Raw genomic sequence first — 15,635 nt, forward strand, 5'->3', positions numbered from 1 at the left:
TACCTGAGTGGCTCAGTCAGTTCAGCGTCTGCCTTTGGCTCAGGTCATGATCCCTGAGTCCTAGGATCGAAGCCCACATCAGGCTCCCTGTTCAGCGGGGAGCCTGCTTCTCCCTCTCCTCCATGCCTGTGCTCTCTGTTTCTCTCTCTCCCTCTCAAATAATTAAAATCTTTGTTTAAAAAAAGCTATAACAACAAAAAAAGCTATAACAATAGCTGTAAATAAACACTGAATTCTAGTTTAAAATGTTCCCATTTTTTGAAATGGTATGGTTTTAGCTCTCTGAAAGTACTTCCTATGAACTGTGGGTTGGGCAAATGAGTAAATATATTGAAGATAATGAGAGCCAGGTTTCTTACTGTTGAAGCAGAGAATTATAAATTTGGACAGGGGGAAGACTAGAATGAATTCTGGTGTGCTAAAATGGGGATATCAGTGTGAAATATGTTTTAATATATAAATATATATATATATATGTATTTTTTTTGACTCAGTTAATTGAAAGGGCCCAAAGCAAAGGCACCCAGATCAATGAACACACCTAGCACTCAAATTATGGTTTCTAAATATCTTTCTCCACTAAAAGGACGTGGGGATCCAGGGCTCATTGTGCCAGAAAGCACAGAAGTACTCAAAAACAGGTTCAAACAAAAAAATGGTGGAGACATATCAAAAAGACATGAGCCAGTTTTAGCATCAAAACAAATAATAGTAATAACAGAACATTCATGGAGTAAAATAAGCATATATGAGGGCATCCTGATATAAATGACTGAATGAGAAAGGAAAGCCCTCCCTTGTGATAGACTACTAAATAATAAATGTAAGAGAAATGATGGAGTTCAAAAAATCACCATTTCTCATCCATCATAGCAATAATCTCTTCCGTCATGAATCCTCATTGGATTATGAAAATTTGTGGATAAAAGTTCAATGGAGAAAGGATATCTATATAATTTCTAAGTATCCCCTTATAGATTACTTATTACAAAGGGAAAAATTCACTTTATTGTGAATTAACCTAGTAAACACTGGACCATAACTAAAGTTAACATACTATTAAGTGGAACAAATTGACATCACCCATTTTCTAATATGATACCCTTAAAAAGACATAATGCCTTTCCTGTGCTATTTTAGCCAAACATTATTGAATCTAATTATAAGAATATATCAGACAAACACAAACAGAGATATTTCAAAAATAACTGTCATTCTGGAAGATAAAGAAAAACTAAGGAATCATACTAGATAGAAGAATAAAGATGCCTCACAACTAAATGATGCTGGATGAGATTCCAGACTGAGGGAGAGGGGAACATAGCTATAATGGATATTATTGGCACTAATGAAGAACTGTGGGTTAGAACAAGGTTTCCCAAATGTCCTTCATTCCAGGCACCCTCAGTATCTCCATTTTTTTTTCAGAGTGTTCCTTGGTCAAAGAAAATATTCAGGTTCAAACAACTTATGAAATATTTATGCCCTAACAATTTAGCTGCCATTTTAAAAAATAATGCACATAAATTGAAAGAAAGTTTTTTATTTCATCTTAACCACAATAGGATTTGTGCACCTGTTGGGCATTGCACAACTTCTCAAACCTTGGAATCAGATTAGACAAGAGCACCCTCATTTCCTGATTCTCATTGATTTTGGTGCTATATTTGCTTATTTATTGCAACCCGTGAAAAATCCAGCTTCCCATATACATGATATATCCAAGGAATATGGTGCCACCTATTGTTGAAATTGTAAACAACCTTGAGCTAGTAGTTTTCACTTTGTTTGCTTTGAAAACTTAGAATGTAAAATATCCCACAGATAACCCCTTGGATTACCCTGAGAGGATGTGGGGCACCCCACTGCACAGTTCCAGAACCATAAGATTAGATAATAGTGTTGTTGTTACAATGTTACATTTCCTGATTTCCATAAATATTCTATTGCTATGCAAGAGAAAGTCCTTAGGAAATACAAATTGAAGTATTTATGGATAAAGAAACATGTGTAAACTACAAATTATTCAGAAAAAAAAGGTGTGTGGGGGGACGCCTGGGTGGCTCAGTGGTTTAAAGCCTCTGCCTTCGGCTCAGGTCATGATCCCAGCTGGGATCAAGCCCCACATCGGGCTCTCTCCTCGGTAGGGAGCCTGCTTCCCCCTCTCTCTGCCTGCCTCTCTGCCTACTTGTGATCTCTGTGAAATAAATAAATAAGATCTTTTAAAAAAAGTGTGTGTGTGTATATATATATATGAATATATAGATAATGAGTACACTGATATAGTAAAAGAGGTATGTCAAAAATTGATGAATCTGGATGAAGTGTATATACAACTTTTTTCTGCTGTTCTTAAAATTTTTCTGAGTGAAATTATTTCATAATAAAGATTTTTTAAAATGCAACACAACACTACATTCTTAAGGTGGTATATACATCGGTAGTAAAACAATTTTTAAATGCCTGGAAATTAAAAGCACCAATTCAGATAATTGTAACCTTTTAGAAAGAGGGAGGTTGGACATATTGGGAAAGCACACACAGTATCAGTGATATTTCATTTGTTAAGCTATGCAGTGGATGCAGAGGTATTCATTATATTATTCTGTATACCTTTAACCAGGTCCAAAAGATTTCATAATTTACTTTAAAAACACAGATTTAAAATATATAGTCTTTAATACATAAAAATAAAAAAGCACGAGTATAGGAAAGCATATGGCTAGTTACTGGGGAACTATCATGTACTTCATGTGCATTATCTTTTGTAATCCTTACCCTCACATGCCCATCTTATGCCAACGAAAAGTATAACAGGGCTGACTCCAGAGTATATGTTCCTAACTCCCACTTTCTAGGTTTGTACTATAAATAGCTAATGCACACTTTCTTCCTCTTTTTAAAAAACTTTTATTATTTTTTTAAAAGATTTTTTTTTTTTTATTTGAGAGAGAATGAGGGTTGGGGAGGGGCGGAGGGGGAGAGAGAGAGAGAGAGAGAGAGAGAGAGAAGCAGACTTGCTGAAAATCATGATCCGAGCTGAAGGCAGCCGCTTAACCAACTGAGCCATTCAGGCACCCGCACTATTCTTCTTTCTGTATTAAAGACTGGAAAATAAAAGGGCTGGGGAGAACCTGAAGAAGAAGAAGAAAAAAAAAAGACTGAAAAATAAAGCTCTTTTGCTTTTTCCATTCCAAATTAAATTGCACACCCAATAGAGAATATGGCTGTACTTTTTCAAATCTCAGAAACATCAGTATGAAAAAATGGTAAATTTTAAACTTTGGCCTGTTTTACTGCCCATATGCTCAATAGTGTCATACCTAATCAGCTTTTTAATAACTGAAGATTTGACATTTTGCTATTATTCTTCCACAACAGTTGTATCACAGGGCCAAAAGTGAACTAGCAAAGAAAGTGTTTATTGCTTTGATTTATTAAATTATACTGATTGGTCAGCATCTAGATTTGTGAAGAATCGGTATAAATTCAATTCTTTTGAACTTTAAAATATCAAAATTCTGACCAGGACTTAGATTTCATGGTTGTAAAAAACCTTAGAAGCTTCAATAAAATGTTTTATTACTTGGTGATTATAAATACAACCCAGAGTAAGCTTCTTTCTTAAAAATGTTTTAAAAATAAAATGTTTGAAAATAAGAAATTTTAAGGCTTTATTCACTATCTTCCTGCAATATATTTCCTTTAAGATGTTTAAAGCTATGTGAGAACAGAAATAATGCTACTTTTGCCCTTGTAATTTACTCGGAAGTTGGCAGCCACTCTTTTTCAAGGTACTAATCATTTGTCAAGTTCTATTTAACTTCTGTAATTCAAGAGGATGACTCAAAAATCTACTGTTCCTCCCAGACTGGTTTTTCTCTAAGCAGATCCTTTTCTCATCCCCTTGAATGAGAATAGAAAAGTGGTTATTTTAGGATTCGCTATTATTCTACGGTCATATTAACAGTACAAAGATGGTGAGCACAGATGATGGGGTTAACTTTGAATGTGAGTGGGAGGCAGAGGAAAATGAAGGAGCAAACAGCTACAAGGACACACACACACACACCCCTTCATAGAACTGGAAGAGTCTAAGAAATGTCTAATCTGAGCTTTCTTCCTACAGGTAAGGACAATGTAATAAGAGCAATGACTCAACTAAAATCAGTCTTGACTCCAAATAGACAAGCTTTTTTTTTTTTTTTTTTTTTTTTAATAATAGTTAACGGGATTCAGATCTTGCCTAACGCCCCTGTTCCAGAACCAGGGCCCCGACTTCTCTAACTCCCCGCAAGAGAAACATAATATGGGTAAGCGGGGTTTATTAGTGCAGACCCGCCCATAGGGACGGAAGAATTCAGAAAAACACCCCCAAACATACTACGGTCTACTTCCGAATTTTTAGCGCGACTGGGCCTGGACCCACAATTCCAAATACTCCCAGCCCGAGGATCTGCCCCAAACCCCCAAAACATTTCTACCACTCGGAGGTGAAACGTTAACAAATGCCGCTTGCCCTGGCGCCCCCGCACCCCCGCCGCGCGCCCCAAGGGCGACTTCCTGCGGAGAGACTCAGCCCCGCACGTCGGCGCGACTCCAGGGAACAGGTAATCAAAACCTCGTCCCCAGAGCCCGGTGATGACGTCACACCGCCCCTTTCTAGCATCGCGAGACTGTCTGCTCCCACCCCCAGTTCCCAGCGCTCCCAACCGCCCGCGCCCGCTGCTAGGCAGCGGCGGGGATGGCGAGCCGCGGAGCCGGGGCGGTGACGATAGCAGCGAGTCCGCCATTGGACGAGCAGCCCTGAGGGACGGGCCAGCCTGGTGAACAAGGAGATAGCGAGGCAGGTGGCCCCGAGAGAGCGAGGGCAATGGAGGCCAACATGCCGAAGCGGAAGGAGCCTGGCAAGTCCCTGCGCATCAAAGTCATCTCCATGGGCAACGCTGAAGTGGGAAAAGTGAGTACTGCGCTGGGAGGGGCGGGACCTCAGCGCGGCGGGGCGACGTGCCCATTGGCTGGGAGGGCGGCCACTCAACTGCCCGGGGCCCGGCCTCCTCCCCGCCCCTGAGCAGGCCCGGGTCTCCTCCTAGGGGATGCGCCTCCGTGAGGAAAACTCTCGTGACCTTTTTGACCTTTGGTTGCCCCCCCCCTCCTCCTCCACTGACGTCACTCTCCATAAGAAGGTGTCTCCTGTGACCGCTCACCCTTGAATGTATCCCTAAAAGAGTAAGGAGGCCTCGGTCCTTATGTCAGATCGTCTTCCTACTACCCTGTCTGCCTTCTAGATGACCTGTCCAGGACTTAGAGGTGCAGAATAAAAGTTGAGTTACCCCAGCCGTTCTTGGGAGCCTAAGGGAGCTGACCGGGGTGCATGTGAGGATTGGCGTTTGTGAATGTTGCTCCGCGGACTTGGAGCCCAGAACCTATTTTAAGAGCGCAATTGAGGGTGACATTTTTCGCAAGGGAAGTGCAGTGGATGTCACGGAGCCTGCATTTTGTTTTGTGTGTTGCTTTTGTGTTTTTGTTTTTGTTTTCCGGTGGTGTCATCATACTCATTCTCTCAAAGCCTTCGTCCTGCCACCTTTCTCTTGGCTGGCTCTCCTGGGTCCCAGCTGTAAGCTCCCCCATAGTTGAGGGGGTTGTCGGGGGGCAAGAGGGACCAAAGCTCTTCCCCCAAGAGGAAGAGCTTTGGTTCTCTAAACTGTCTCCTCTTCACCCAAATTGTCTCCCTTTCTGGGTAAGTGGAAGCTATTGGTTAAGAACCTTCCAAGGTCATCAAATCAACGACAGAGACAGGATTAGAACCTGAGTCTTCACAGCCTATTGCAGTTCTCGCTCCATCATTGTATGCTGTGAAAATCAAAAGAGCCCTTAATGGAGGTGTTTAGGCCGGTGCTCTGCACATTGTTGATGCTCAGTAAATGTTTAGTAGTGCCTTTTCTTTCCATTTAGTAATATCCTGTACTATTTATGTATCTTTGTATATATATATGTATTAACAGAAGTTCACTGGAACTCTACATTTATTGAACACCAGCTATGTGCCAGGCATTAAAAAGAAAAGAATAAAGCCTTTAAAAGGTTTATTAGTGAGCTGGCTAAGTTAGCATGCATCACTTTTACCATTTTCCTGTGCCTAATGGTGCAACATTAAAAATAGCCCAGGGACGCCTGGGTGGCTCAGTTGGTTGGACGACTGCCTTCAGCTCAGGCCATGATCCCGGAGTCCGGGGATCGAGTCCTGCATCGGGCTCCCAGCTCCATGGGGAGTCTGCTTCTCCCTCTGACCTTCTCCTCGCTCATGCTCTCTCTCACTGCCTCTCTCTCAAATAAATAAATAAAATCTTTTAAAATAGCCCAAAATGCCCAGTGTCACATTTTTTTAACATTGTTCTATATTTATTAGCCAATGGAATTAGACAAGAGGAGAAAAAATAGGAGATACTGGAAAGGAGAAGGCAAAATTATTACTATTTGCTAATGATATGATTATTTATCTTGAAATTTAAAGAGAATTAACTGAAAAACTTTGAGAAACAATAAGAAAATTCAGTAAAGCAAAATTAATATGCAAAAATTAACAGCTATAGTATATTAAATAGTATTTTTAATATATAATTGAGAAATTATTTTAATTTACAAGAACAGCCAAAATAAAATGCCTAGGCTTAAACTCAAGAAGAAATAGGTAGGACCTATATAAAGAAAAATTCAGAGCTCTACAAAGTGACATAAAATTTCTTAGGCACATGGAAAGATATACTTTCCCCTTAATTAGGATCACTCAACATTTTAGAGATGTCAGTTCTTTAAAATAATCTACAAATGTAATTCAATCCTAGTTAAAATACTAGTTAAAATAAAAATAAGTTTTTTTTTCCTTTCAGAATGTAATAGAAAGTATTAAGGTCCTTATGAAAAATTAAATGTAAGAATAACTAAGAAAACTGAAAAAAATAAAAAAGAAAAGAAAACACTACCAGATAATAAAACATATTTTAAATTACCAAGTTTTTCCTATTGATGCTGAGAAGGACATAGAGAGACATCAGTGGAATAGACTGGAGTCTAGAAGTAAATCCAAACACATAAGGAAATTTATAACAAATATAGTAAAGTGGTAGGAAAGTAGGGACCATTTAATAAATACTGCTGGAACAACTATTTACTGTTTGGGAGTGAGGTGGATTCCTCTTGCATTGCTTTCTCAAAAATGAATTTTAGGTGAATCAAAGATTTAAATGTAACTTAAAAAAAAATTGCCAGGGCACCTGGGTGGCTCAGTTGGTTAAGCATCTGACTCTCGATTTTGGCTCAGGTCATGATCTCAGGATCATGAAATTGAGCCCCATGTCAGGCTCCATGCTGGGTATGGAGCTTTCTTAAGATTCTCTCTGTTCCCCCGCCACCCTTCCTCTCCCCTCACACACTCTCTCTCTCTCAAAAAAAAAAAAAAAGCACCTTACTTATAAAAGTAACACATATTCATTTTAAAGAATTTGGAAAATATAGAAAGATAAACAATTTTAAGTTAAAAATTAAGACATACCCTAGTAAATAATCTTTGGCTTAAAGGGCAAATCAAAACAAATGACAAAATAACTAGAAAGCAGGTAAAGAGAGTCTATACTGAAAACTTTAGGACAAAATTAAACCTGCAGTCAAAGGAAAACACATTATCTTATTCATTTCTAAAGAAGAGAGAGAGAAAAACTAAAGGAACTTAATGGTTTTACATCTTTGTGAGTGTACAAAAAACCACTGAAGTGTATACCTTAAAAGTGTGAATTTTGTAATATGGTATATCTCATTTCAAGAGGAACTTAATACCTAAGACATTAGGAAAAGGCCACAAAATAGACCAAAAGAAAGTTTGGAAAATTAAAATTAATAAAGAAAAGTGCCTTAAAAAATCTATTTAAGAAGAAAATAGAGAATGAAAAATTTCAAGATTAGTACTGAAAGGGAGACATAATCATATACTAGAAGAGATTAAAAGAATGACTAGGAAATATTACATCCAGTTCTGTAGAAGCACATTTGAAAAGGTAGGGGAAATGAAGGACTTCCTAGCAAAATATAAATGACCAAAACTGACTCAAAAAGAAGTAGAAAATCCAATTCCTTAGACACATAATAAGGATTAGAAAAACAATGAAAAGATTTATCCTTCTAAAAGGTATCAGGATCAGATGGCTTCATGAATAAACTTTATTTAAGCTTTAAATAATTTTAAGGCAAAGAAAAAGGTGAACAGCTCTCCAGTTTATTATATGAAGTCATGGTAACTTAACTAGCAAAACTTGATATAGTATCAAAACAGAAAAGTATATGCCAATTTCACAAGTATAGAGAGATGTATAATTTCTTAAATATCAACAAATAGAATTCAGTAGTATATCAAAAATAATCCACTACTAGCAAGGAGAGTTTATCCCTGGAATGCAAACATGGTTCGATATTAAGTTCGTCAACATAATTTGTTACATTAACTGACTACTGGAGAAAATTTTTTCAGTACTAGAAAAACATTTGATATAATCAAGTAGTCAATCCTAATAAAAATTTTAAGCAGAATCAGAATAAAATGAAACTACTTAAATATGAAAGACAATATTTATTATTAGCGAACAGCAAACATCATAGCAAATGGTACAATGCTAGGTCTATTTCCATTAAAATTAGGTACGAAAAGGATACTTGCTATTTTCCTTTATTACTCAGCATTGTTTTAGAGGTTCTAGAAATTCAGTAAGAAAAAGGGGATTTCCAAGGGCTTAATCTTCTCTATGGGAGAATCCTGAAAGTTCTCTGTGGTCTTTGTGTATATCTGATTCAGCTTTCTGCCTTGGCAGTCAACCTACTCCAAAGACCCAGTCCAGTTCTCAGTGTCCTCTAGGGTCAGACTCTTTGTAACATCCAACTTTGAAGCTTGCCCTAATTTTAGATTTCCAGTCAAATTTAATAAATATTTTCCTGTTAAATTAGTTGAATTGAGTTTTCAAATGTTCTACAATATTGTATATACTTCTTGGAGTTTACTTCTCTGTCTTAACAATAGACATGATAATCCCTCCAAGTAATCCGGTACAGCTCTACTCTTTTTCATTTGTATATAGTCCACAATATGCAAGCATTCCTCTGTTGATGAGAATTCATGTCATTTCCAGCTTTTCCCCTATTAACAAACAATGTTGCAATAAATACTCCGTGTGTGTGTGTGTGTGTGTGTGTGTACACACGTAAATACTGGTTTTCTAATTTCTATAGACTAGATTTCCAGGGGTGGAATGCTGAGTTCAAGAGCATATTTTAAAATTTTCATAGCTATTGCCAACTCTGCTTAAAAAAACTGTGTTTCGGGGCATCTGGGTGGCTCAGTGGGTTAAAGCCTCTGCTTTCGGCTCAGGTCATGATCCCGGGGTCCTGGTATCGAGCCCCACATCGGGTTCTCTGCTCAGCAGTGAGCCTGCTTCCTCCTCTCTCTCTGCCTGCTTCTCTGTGATGTCAAATAAATAAATAAAATATTAAAAAAAAAAAAAAACTGTGTTTCTACCAACAATATGGTATGGAGGTACCCTTTTTCCCATATCCCTGCCAACACAGGTGTTGTCATTCTTTTAATGACTCCCAGTCCGGTTAGTGAGAATTATTACTTTAATTTGCATTTCATGGATTACGGATGAAGTTGAGCACCTTTTCATATGCTTATTGGCTATTTGGATTTGCTGTTCTGTATATTTATATTCCCTATTTATTTTTCTATTGGATAATGTGTCTTATCAATTTTTCTGGTTCAGGGACATCAGAGATAATAACTTTTGCCAGTCATATAAGTAATGAATATTTGTCTGGATATGTCCTTGTCTTTTAATATTTTTTACAAATATTTTGCCATACAATTGCTTTTGTTATTATTATTTCTTTTAAAAAAAAATTATTTATTTATTTGATAGAGAAACACAGCGAGAGAGGGAGCACAAGCAGGGGGAGTGGGAGAGGGAGAAGCAGGCTCTCCGCTGAGCAGGGAGCCTGATGTGGACTGTATCCCAAAACCCTGGGATCATGACCTGAGCCAAAGACAGACGCTTAACTCACTGAGCCATCCAGGTACCCCTATTACTATTTTTTTTTATATACTCAGTTGTGCCTGTCTTTGCTTCCTTCCTTTTTTTTTTCCTTTTTTTTTAAAGATTTATTTATTTATTAGGTGGGGGAGGGTCTGAGGAAGAAGCAGACTCTCCGCTGAGCAGGGAGCACGATGAGGGGCTCAGTCCCTGGACTCCGGGATCACAGCTGAAGCCAAAGGTTTAACTGGCTAAGCCACCCCCACACTCCTGTCCTTTCTTTTACGTTTTTTGAGTTTCCTTTCTTGGTTGAAAATGTTTTCCTAAGATTGTACATATGTTGCACATTTCTTTTGCACTTGATCTTAACCAAAGGGCCGAGAAGTGTTGGTGCACATTTTCTTCTGAAATTTTTGTTGTTTTATTTTTAAATTTTGAAATCACAAATTCATCTGAATTATTCTGTATTTAGAGAAAGGCCTAACTTGTGTAAGTAGCATTTTACCAAATAAATCACTCTTTTCCCCTTAACTTTAAAGATTTTATTTATTTATTTGAGAGAGACTGAGAGAGAGAACATGAGAGGGGAGAAGGTGAGAGGGAGAAGCAGACTCCCCGTGGAGCTGGGAGCCTGAGGCAGGACTCAGTCCTGATAGTCCGGGATCATGGCCTGAGCTGAAGGCAGTTGCTTAACCAACTGAGCCACCCAGTTGCCCATTTCCTCTTAACTTTAAATAATCACCTTGGTCACTTTTAAACTCTCTTCTTTTAATAGAATCTATTTCTGGGCTCTCTCTTCTGTTCTACTGACCTATTTGTCTATTCTTACACCAATATGATATTGTCTTGATTGGTTTCAGACTGTATTTTAATATCTATTAAGGTAGCTTCCCTCTTCTTTCTATTATCCTGCCCCATTCCTCTTTTTCATATTTTGATTAGTTCTTCCCAGATAGTTGTTCTTTCATATGAATTTTAGGAAAATTCTATTAAAAACAGAGGCCCAAACCTGTTAAGATTTTAACTGAATCTGTGTAAAAAGAGAAAAGTACCTAAAAATCTATTTAAGAAAAATAGTGAGAGCAAAACATTCTCTCTATATTTATGTTATTTAACTTGTAAGAGCTTATAAGAGTCTAAGGACCAGGAGCCCTATTTATGTAATAGGGAGTGGTTATTAATACAATTACTTAAATATGTGTCTTGTGAAATACTTATAACTAGTGTTTAAATAGTGTACTGTAGTTAAAGGACTGCCAGGCCTCTTAATCTCATGAATAATTTAGAAAAAGGCTATATTCATTTTCCCAAGCTATTGTGAGAGAAAATATTTGTGAAGTGCGTTCCAGCTATAAAATGCTTTTAAAAGTATAGCCTCTTAGCAGTAGTCACTCCAAAGAAATTTTTCCTTTAGTTCACAGTAAGCTTATTAACTGCTTTTTAAATTAACTGTCCTATATAATTTAGGTTAACATTCATCGGGGAAGGATTTGAGCAAAATAAACTCCGTTACTAGCACTCCCAAGTAAATTGTAAGTTTCATGAGTGCTAAGAGTTGTTATTAATATACACGTCTTTTAAAATTAGTTTTCACTGGCACTGAGCAAATTTCAATGGCTTGAGCAAAAAGATAGAAGTAAAATACCAGCGTTTGTTGTCCTCAAATAGTTTACCATCTAGCTGAAGAGGTAATGTGAGTATGTACATGCGAAATGATAACTTACAATACAAAGCCATTTATGACTGCTGGGGTGTGTGTGTAATATATGTGTGTATATTAGTATGTGTATCGAGTATTGGAAGAGTTCAGATGCAGGCAAGATCTCTTAAAACCTGGAGCTCAGAGCTTGAGCTGGGCCTTAAAGGACAAGTCAAGATTTGGAAAGAAGGGAGAAAGCTCATTCCAACTGGAGGGTAAGTCATGACAAAAGCTAGGAAGTCAGGTGTCCAGGAGTTTGCGGAAATGGAGAGTTTGTATTAGAAGGGTTCAGACAGGTAATGCAGATTAGGGCCAGATTATGGAGGACCTTAAATAAAGGACAAAGGAATTTGGGTTTCAAACTTGGCACTGAGAAACCACTGACGATTTTTGAGTTAGGGAAGTGAAAAATGTCAGTGGTGTGCCATATTGACTGAGGTTGGGACAAAAGGAAGGCAGAAAGACCAATAAAGAATTTCCTACTGTTGTCTAGTAGATGATGAGAATCTAAACCCAAAGTAAGTGGGAATTAGAATGAGAAGGAGGCAGGAAACCTTCAGAAGGTTTAGAAAGGCTCAGAATCAAACGTGGCTTTAATATTCTGATCCTCGTGGTTGAGAAAATGGTGGTGTTAACAGAATCAGGATGTCAGCAGGATGAACTGTTTTTATGTATAGGATTAGGCCATTTGGGGACATGTCGAATTTGAGGTAACAGCAGGACACCCAAGTAGAAAGTAGTCTTAGTATTGAAGGTATAGATGTGCTTTTGAGAAGGGAGGTCAACGCTAAACGTTTTGGTGGTATTGTTGAAAGCATAAGAGTAAGTCTTCAAAAGAAAAGAGCACAAGGATGGAGAACTAAACTGAAAGCATGCTTGGTGCTAGGGAAGTAATTAAGTAATTTTAAGTAATCTTTTCTTAAAATTTTCACTTTTATCATTTGTTTTGGTTCTTTGAAAATGCTTTCTCTCTCACTGTGGTAAGTGAAGAAACCATGATGAACTGTTCCTATATTGTATGTTTCCAGAGTGTATTTACTAAAAGCCTGCATTTTTTTTTTAACCTTTTTAGAGCTGTATTATAAAACGATACTGTGAGAAAAGATTTGTGTCTAAATATCTTGCAACCATTGGAATTGACTATGGAGTCACAAAGTAAGTACATTGTTTTTTTGGGGCTTGTAAGTTACATAGACCTTTGAACTCCTATAAAATGATGTGTCTTGAAATAGGTGCTCTGAAAATAAATCAGGAAAGATTGGAATAAAAGACCTTTACAGAAATGTAGTGATCATATAATGTATTCATCACTGACCACATTCTTTTTTGCCAGGCCCTCCCTTAGGTATAGGGTCTGCAGCAATGAGCAAGTTAATGTAAAACTCAACTGACAGATGTGCCTTTAATACACATGTTTGTATTAATAGGTCCTATTAGCAAATGTGTTTGTAGAGCATTTTGAGATATTCTTTCTAAAAAGTATATATATTATGTGGAAAATTTTCCCAGACAACCTCATTTATTGGTTTATGATCTTTATAGCCTATTGGTATCTAGAAAATGATCTGGGAGAAGTAAAACTGGGAAGAAGTGGGGATTTATCTGGACGTGACTCAGGGTGGGTTGAGCTTGGGGAGGTAGGATTACTTTAGCAGTAAATAATACTGCCAGTGCAGAGAATCGAGGTACACAGCACTCTCCCGGAAGGTGGAATTTCAGGGACTTACTATTCTGGCCCTAAGCTGCCTCTTCTTCCCTCTTGTTTCATTCCTTTACACACTTTAGCCTCCCTCCACACTACAGCACTGTCCTCATATTTTTCTGGTCTCAGTGCCATTATTTATTCTGTCTACCTGAAGAGTCCTTTCCCTGCATCTCTCCATCTGTCAGACTTTCCAAGATGTGAAATGGTCTTGTTCCCATGAGGTCTTGGAATAAGCTCCTTTATTAGTGAGGACTCTTTTTGGTTGCAAATGACAGAAATATTAAACTTTTCTATGCTGTTTATGGTACTTAAAATAAATTGCCACATGTCGTTATTTTTATATGTTAAATGTCTCCTGCTAGATTATAAGCTCCACGAAGAAGGGGCTATTAGTATAAGTCATCCCCAAGTGCCTGGTACAGTGCTTGTACAGAGTAGATACTCAAAAACTATGTATTATTAGGTAAGCTAGGACTGAAGAGGAAGTTTGCAAGATTAGAACATGAGGGCAGCTTTCAAGAAGGTAGACTGAAGTGGTGGGTGGGTGTATCTGTACTTCAGGACACAGAGTTTCATCAGTGATAGGGCAGGAGATCCTGTTTCAGGCAGTTCTGTTTTGAATCCATATAAGTAGCTAATTTATTCCCCTAAGAAATGAGTATTACCATATTACACCATAGAACTGTGGTCATTTAGTCAACAGACTCTTCTATTTCGGGCTGAAAGTTTTGGGGGGAAAGATGGTTGTCCCATGGTGAATCAGGAGGCTATAACTGAGAGGAACCCAAGTCAAACCAGCTCAAGCAAAATAATAATAATAATAATAATAATGATAATAAGCATAAATAAAGGATATTAATAAATTCACATAATCCAGTTATAAGGATGCTGGGCTTAGAGATTGCTGGAACCAGGGACAGAATAGAGACAGATCATTTGCTCCATCTCTCTCCACCTTATATCTTCCTCTACATGGCTTCCAGCAGATCTCAGACTCACAGTGTGAATTTTACTTCCAGAGACGGACAAAAGTTAGTATTCCAAGTTTAAAAATCCCAGGGAAGGGGTGCCTGGGTGGCTCAGTCATTGAGTGGCTGCCTTCAGCTCAGGTCATGATCCCGGGGTCCTGGGATTGAGCCCCACATCAGGCTCCCTGCTCTGCGGGAAGCCTGCTTCTCCCTCTCCCACTCCTCCTGCTTGTGTTCCCACTCTCACTGTCTCTCTTTCTGTCAGGTAAATAAATAAAATCTTTAAAAAAAAAAAAAAAAAGAATCCCACAAAATAATAGATACATATTCCATCCTCCCTGTTTCCAACATGGCGAAGCTCAAATTCCAGCATGCTGAAGAATTACCTGTAGAGTTTGTAAAAATGCAGATTCCTAGGACCTGCCCACCACGATTCTGATTTGCCAGGTCTGAGATGGGGCACAGGAATCTGCATTTTTAAAAGTCTCTCATAATAATGATACAGGTGGTCTTCAGGCCATAATCTAGGAAAGCACAACCTTGAGGTAATGAATTACCAATTTTCTTAAAGTAATTGCCTCTGTCTGGCATCTGAATTAAATTAACCTCTTTCAGTTTCAATGTGTGAATGCATTTTTTACTTTATGGCCTTTAGTTACATCCCCTGTCAGCTGCTATCTCTTTAAGGCAAAATTTTCTAGTATAAATTATTATACCAGATCTTCTCCAGATGCTCTCAGGCTCTGTTGTTATTTTGTTTGCTATTCTCACATCCTCTTTTGTAAGATGGATCCTGATTTCACAGATGTTAAAATGAAAGCAAATATGCATTTTGGAATTGATGAAATATGGTAGAAAATTCAGGAATAAAGAAATGATTAGCTTAATTTACGTCTACAAGTAATATAAAACAACTGTAGGAATTATGATTTCAGAATAGAAAGTGGATATTATAGATGTGGACAAGGGGATAATAACAATAAACAAACCAGGAGGTCGTACAGGGACAATGAGACCAAGCACCGATGTCCTTGTATCCTGGAGGAGGGGTTCATGTCAGTGTTGTGCAAACTGAAACATGTCACTTAAAAACATAATGATTCTACCCTGTTAATTTATTGTGAATAATTCCTATTCTTAACTTAGAGGGGTCTTTCAGGAAATATTTCTTGTGATGAGGAAACGTATTTAAA

General features: G+C 37.9%; 1 protein-coding gene across 3 annotated transcripts in view; it reads left to right on the plus strand.

Annotated features, from left to right (window-relative positions):
• Window positions 1–4,681: 4,681 nt before the first annotated feature.
• DNAJC27 (DnaJ heat shock protein family (Hsp40) member C27) overlaps window positions 4,682–15,635 on the plus strand; it is a 29,682-nt gene continuing 18,728 nt past the window's right edge. For all 3 annotated transcript variants that reach the window (XR_009344380.1, XM_059132475.1, XM_059132476.1), the window contains exons 1-2: window positions 4,682–4,960; window positions 12,842–12,924. Coding sequence is in view for 2 of the 3 variants with exons in the window: in XM_059132475.1 (XP_058988458.1) it covers window positions 4,874–4,960; window positions 12,842–12,924 (170 nt within the window). In the remaining variant the exon portion in view is untranslated. The remainder of the gene's footprint in view (window positions 4,961–12,841; window positions 12,925–15,635) is intronic.

This window comes from Mustela lutreola, chromosome 9 (genome assembly GCF_030435805.1).
Source record: "Mustela lutreola isolate mMusLut2 chromosome 9, mMusLut2.pri, whole genome shotgun sequence".
NCBI lineage: Eukaryota > Metazoa > Chordata > Mammalia > Carnivora > Mustelidae > Mustela > Mustela lutreola.